This window comes from Scatophagus argus, chromosome 9, assembly GCF_020382885.2.
Source record: "Scatophagus argus isolate fScaArg1 chromosome 9, fScaArg1.pri, whole genome shotgun sequence".
NCBI classification, from domain to species: Eukaryota; Metazoa; Chordata; class Actinopteri; family Scatophagidae; genus Scatophagus; species Scatophagus argus.
This window is the reverse complement of record NC_058501.1, coordinates 26,118,369-26,124,630: the sequence shown is the minus strand read 5'-3', so window position 1 is coordinate 26,124,630 and position 6,262 is coordinate 26,118,369. Positions and strand designations below refer to the sequence as shown.

The 6,262-nt window shown below is 48.3% G+C and overlaps 1 protein-coding gene across 2 annotated transcripts; it reads left to right on the top strand.

Annotated features, from left to right (window-relative positions):
• The first annotated feature begins 722 nt into the window (after positions 1-722).
• On the top strand, positions 723-4,638 carry LOC124064905 (flocculation protein FLO11). 2 transcript variants are annotated; one of them, XM_046399767.1, is made up of 4 exons: positions 723-1,160; positions 2,152-3,104; positions 3,314-3,442; positions 4,358-4,638. In XM_046399767.1, the coding sequence occupies exons 1-4, from the start codon at positions 971-973 to the stop codon at positions 4,409-4,411; spliced, it is 1,326 nt and encodes a 441-aa protein (XP_046255723.1). In that variant the 5' UTR covers positions 723-970; the 3' UTR covers positions 4,412-4,638. The 2 variants fall into 2 exon arrangements, with proteins under 2 accessions (XP_046255723.1, XP_046255722.1); XM_046399766.1 differs by having other exon boundaries at positions 725-1,160; positions 4,355-4,627.
• Positions 4,639-6,262: the final 1,624 nt, after the last annotated feature.

Genomic DNA, 6,262 nt, shown 5'->3' with positions numbered 1-6,262 from the left:
GACTCATCAGTAACTGAGGTTACTGCTGTCCATCACACAGCTGCTGAGATATGGAGAACAGACTGATGGTCCTACGGTGGCCATGACAGCACAATACACTGCATTCACACAGAAGACAGGAGGACAACAGGTGTTTCCAGGGGACACTAAAAAGCAATGAACACCTGGAACACACTGGATGTATCTCAAATGATCCTCAAATGGCTGAATTTTAAGGACTTTACGTCACTGAATGTGATGATGATGTCCACAAAGTTCTGAACATGGATTTTTTAAGGATGCATGTGAGTACCAAAATACCCACAATCCTCTACACACAATGATTTTCTGGTCTTTAAAATTGGAAAACCAGAGCAAAGGGACAACACAGTAAGCAAAAAAGACAAGCAAGTGTTCTGTACCTGCTGGGAAGGAGTCTCACCTCTGAGCTGGTGTGCTGCTGTGGTTCTTCAAGTTACTGAAGTTGAGTTTGGAAATGAGCACCACTGTGACTGAAGGTTTCAGATATTCAGTGTTAGCCTTTAGCTGATCACCAGTTCACAGCGAATCACCATCCTGACAGCAGTTCACTAATGAGACCCACTGATTTAGACCCAATGAATGAATGAAAGTTTGTGTTGGGAATGTTTACTTCGATGGGCAGGTGTCTCAGCCAATCACAGGTAGACTCACTCAGCTGTTCCTGGGATGTGGCGTCTTCTCGTCAGCTGAACTGTAGGACACAAAGTGAAAAGGTTACTGGTCCTGACTGGTCAAGCCTCACGTCCTCTGTGGCTCTGGAGTATGATGTCATCACGCCCTCAAATTGAAACCTGCTGGTAGTTTTTGTCTCTTTGGGTTTTGGGCTGCTGGTTGAATAAAACATTTTTTGCATGAACAAACAAACACTGAAATTGGCTCAAAAATAAAGCTTGAAGGAGAAAACTGAGGCCACAGGGTGGAGCCCTGATCCTGCTGGAGACCCCAGAGCATGATGGGAGTGAGCCCGCTCCTCCCTCCCTGCTCCACCTGTGTCAGGTGTATAAAGGAGTCTTTCTCCAAGTGGAAACGGACTCCAGCAGCCGCTCACACTAACATCTTTGTCACAAGCTGTTCAATTTCCTGCAGAAAGATGGAGACGCTGCTCGCTCTCTGGATCGCACTCACCCTCTCAGTCTCAGGTAAGAAAATACTCTCATCTCACCTGTATGACTGACTGCTTCACTGGGCTCAAAGAGAAGTGAAAAAGAGATCTGGATAACTAAAGATGGATCGAGGAGCTTAGTATCATCCCTCAGCTTACGATCGGACACCTGAGGAGGTGGAGGAGGGATTCAGTCACTGACACAATGTCCTGTTCAGGGCTTTATTATTTTTTAATCAATCTGACAAATCAGTTCTCGATTAACCACTAAACTCACTCTGCAAATTGTCAGGAAACACTGGAAAATGTTTTCAAAACATGACGCCTTTTGAAAGCTGCTATTGTAAATTTATTTTCAACTTCAAAATAGCTGTCTGCCTGTCTGTCTCGCTGCTGTCTGAATTTCCCTCAGGGTCAATACAGTATCTGTCTGTCTGTCTGCCTGTCTGTCTCACTGCTGTCTGTCCCATGACAAAAACAGCCACAATTCATACATTTGGGAGTGGATTTAACTTCAGTCTTTAAGCAGAAAAGGTTGTATATGTAAAAGGTTGTTCTTTCTAAAACCAGACTTTGATTTCAGTGATTGGCCAACACAGGAACTGCATGTTTGTTCATTCAGTCCACTGAGTCACACATGTTGTCTCTCAAAAAGTCTGACTGGCTGGTCCATGTCTGGTCCTGGCCGAACCCTCATTTATTCTGGTGTTTCATTAGAGGGAATCACAAGGCAGGAGCCGTCAGTTTCAGTTGATTTGAGATTCGTCGATCACAGGTGTGCAAGTTAAGCAACTTAAGCAATACTTTTAGTTCTCATCTTTTATGACTTTATGGCTTTATAATCTTTACTTGTTTCCTGTATAGAATGCAAACAACAAACTGATAAAAGTTCTGAGAGTCCACGGCGACTTTTCCAAATGTTTTGCTTTGTTTTGTCTGACCAAAAGCACAAAAACAGAACAAATCATCAAATATCACATTTGATGACTGGAATCAAATCACACCAATGCCTTCGTCTTTTTCTTTAGCCTCTTCTACCACCAGCCAGGTTGTCATGACAACCATCTCACCATCAGCTACCAGGAGAGAAACCAGCGCCACCAACGTTCACACGACAGCAAGCGGATCCGCCGCCAGTCTGCCCGGCGCCACCAACGATCACACGACAGCAAGCGGATCCGCCGCCAGTCTGCCCGGCGCCACCAACGATCACACGACAGCAAGCGGATCCGCCGCCAGTCTGCCCGGCGCCACCAACGTTCACACGACAGCAAGCGGATCCGCCGCCAGTCTGCCCGGCGCCACCAACGTTCACACGACAGCAAGCGGATCCGCCGCCAGTCTGCCCGGCGCCACCAACGATCACACGACAGCAAGCGGATCCGCCGCCAGTCTGCCCGGCGCCACCAACGTTCACACGACAGCAAGCGGATCCGCCGCCAGTCTGCCCGGCGCCACCAACGATCACACGACAGCAAGCGGATCCGCCGCCAGTCTGCCCGGCGCCACCAACGATCACACGACAGCAAGCGGATCCGCCGCCAGTCTGCCCGGCGCCACCAACGATCACACGACAGCAAGCGGATCCGCCGCCAGTCTGCCCGGCGCCACCAACGATCACACGACAGCAAGCGGATCCGCCGCCAGTCTGCCCAGCGCCCCCAGCAACCGCCTGACAACCCCAGGCTCCGGAACACCCACTAAAACCAGTCACACCATTGGCTCCACCAGTAGAGAGACCAACTCTGCCTCTGACCACATGTCGGCATCACCTGGACATCCCAGTCCCACCAGCAACACCATACATGGATCCCAAAACCCAGGCAGCACTGGCAGCAGCTCAATTGTTTCCATTTCCTCCCATCAACCAATCACAGCCAAGAGTCCGCCCCCAAGTGGCGGTGTTCCTGGATGGGGCATCGCCCTGCTGGTGCTGGCAGCTCTGGTCCTGCTGCTGCTCATCCTGCTACTGGTTGGACTGGTGAGTTGAGCCTTCTCAGGTCTGTACTTCCTGTATGTGAAGAGAAGCCTGCAGCGTCACGGTCTTGTTCTTCTCTCGCCAGCGTCACTGGTCCTGTGCTTGTCTCAGGCTGTGAGCCTGTCCAGCGAGGCTCAGGACCACCTTTAGTCGCCAAATGCTGGCTACACCCTTTGGGCTCACAGCTAACAGTCCGTGTTCTTCCTCTACAGCTGGTGTGGTGCTGTTGCTACAGGGGACACTACAGAGGCTTCAGCCCCTATGACCATCTGTCCAACAGAGATGACATCCCTCTGTACACCACACACAGTCGCTTCGGAGGGCCCAATGGGAAACCACACGTAAGTAGACGCCTTACAGAACACCTGTAGGAGGACACAGCTCGATTCCCATACCCTCACAAAAAGAGAAACGGATACCAGTCAGACAATGATCCTCATAAAGGAGTCAAACCACACACACACACACACACAGAGCTGTGTTTCCATCACTTCTGGGGACATCACACAGACTCAAATTAAGATTTCCTCTAAACATATGCTGAGCCTAACCTAAGTCTAACCTCAGGTTAACCTCAGGCTAACTACAGCGTTGATGCAGCATGCTAACCCGCAGGCCTCCACGGAGTTAAACATGCACACGTCACACACACCAGGACAGCGTGTGTGTTGAGTTAAATCTCTACAGGTGTGTGTTGACTCGGGGGAGGGACCATCACCGTGATGACAGGGAAACAGCAGCAGCTTAGCAGCGTTGACTCCGAGCAACGCCTGGTGGACCGGTGACCTCACAGTCGTTAAGTCTTACGATTAGTCTGATGTGACGGCGTCAGTCTCTACCAACACGTCAGCTCCACCCCGATGCTACATCTTTAAGCCATTACAACATATTGATCATCAGTGATAAATTAACATTAGCATCGTGAAAACCAAACCAACACCACATTTAACACTTTGTTTGTGGAACAAATGTCACAGTCCATCTTAATGTTAGGAAAAGCTGATTCACTCTCAGTGAGTGTGGCAGGAAGACTCAGATCAGCTCCGGGACTTACAGCTTCCCTCGCACACCTGAAGAGCCTCACAGCAGCACGTCAGGACATCCTCGCGTCAGGTGACACCAGTTTAGCTTAGCTTAGCTTAGCTTTAGCTTAGCACAAAGGCTGGCAGGAGGCTGAGCTCCGTCAAAGCAAAGAGAAATAAAGACCTCATGAGAATATTTCTCAACACGATCCCGTACTTCCTCTTTCTCAGAAGGACCCGGAGAAGCCAATGAAGAACCGGACGGGGACGTACACGGTCAACCAATGAAGACGTTCCCTGCCTCACCTGCTGACCGACAGACGACCAACCGACCGTTGTAGGAACGACACACTTTGTTTGATTCTGTCTTTATGTTGTAAACTCGTCTTGATTTGTTTTCTGTTTGTTTGCTTTTATTAGTGTCTGTGAAGCACTTTAAAAACTTTCTTTTAAAAATGCTGCAAACCACGTAACTCTTACAATAAAAGATATTATTTAAAATCAGCTTGATTTGCCTGATAAATTGCCATCTTTAAAATGTTCTGTGTCCCACGAGGACAGTCGACCACGTCGCCATACGTGAGCTGATGAACGTCAGGTGACGTTCGGTGGTCGGTGGTATGTGTCCGGCACAGTCATGTTGTGGTGGGACGTTTTCACTGCGTCTTACACATTGTACTCCTTTAACAAAGAAACACAGACGTGACCTTTCGCCTGATGACTTTTGTTCTGCGGCTTTTTCTTTTGTAAGTGAGTTTTTGTCTCCTGCTGCCTCTGGTGCAAACATCATGTTTCAGTCTGGCAGCAGCGGCCGCGTCCCACTTTGTTCAGGCTGCTGTTCTGGAGCAGGAAAGCGGATCCTCATTGTGGCAGGTGTGACCGAAGACGAGGCGTGGAGCAAACCGCAGAGGAACGTCTGATAGGAGCGTGACGGAGCTGATATGAACACAAAGCGACTGGGCTGGGCTCTCTGAGTCACTCGACAACACGTCTCCGTCCAGTCATCTTCTCGTCCTCGTGAGACAGTGTCAGCTCGTCCAGTTGGTTTGTTGACCCGGTTTGACGGTCTCCCTCCAACGTTTCCTGCTGAGTGTTTCCTGTTTGAGATCTCGTTACACGTTTTCTCCTCGAGTCTTTGTCTCCATGCTCAGCTGAGTGGCAGCTCACACTCCGACGGCAGACTTTCCATTCATCAGGGGTAGCATTGTGTTCAAACTAAAAACTGAAAATACTCAGCACAAGTACTTCAGTTTGTACACACTTAGGTACAGTGAGTAGAAGTTCTGGGTTGCGTCCCCCCACTGGGCTTCAGTTTCTCTGGGATTCAAACCACGAATGAATTAAAATCCATCTTTAACTTATGACCAGCAGAACAGTTATTCAGTTATTGACGAGTCCCATATTTATGATTCCAGTTTTTCTCACATGTATTTTAAATCTGCATTTTATTTTTTTCCATTCTGACCTTTCTTTCATTCCATTCATTTTCTCTTTTGCTTCCTCCTGATTTGTCTCTTGGCTGCTGACAGCAGGAAAAAACTTCATGAATTTAAATGAATTATTTGTAACTGATTCGTTTTATTCTGCTTATTTGGTCCGGGTGAACTGAGATGTGCTGTTGTGCTTGCTGGCTTTCGTACCGATGAGACCACACTGGGACTGTAAGCACATTTCAGGTGTCGTTCGGGAACAGAAGCGAAGCTGAAGCCGCTCAGCCGACACGTCGTGCATTGAAAAGTAAAAGTCAGCGGAGTGTTGACCGAACAGCCAAGTCTGATTGGTCCTCCTTTGGACAACAAACACACACCCGAGTCACACATCAGCTTTAACTGCTCACCTGTCAGGTGATTACCAAACACCCTGTGAGTTGCCACTTTGTACTCCATCATATTTATCTGATAGTTTCACTCAAATTAAATTATAAGTACAGCTGAAGCCATCAGTCCATTAATCAGTACCTGATCATCTGCATTGATGATGTGTTCAGTGTTTTCTCCTGTAAAAACGTGTGCTGGATGTGAAGCTTTGCTGCTTTTCCTCTCAGTGTGTTTGTGATCATGTTAGCTTTGGACTGAACAAACTCTGTGAAGGAGTCACTTTGTCCTCTGGCTCAGTGGGACCACATGTCTCACTGTTAAT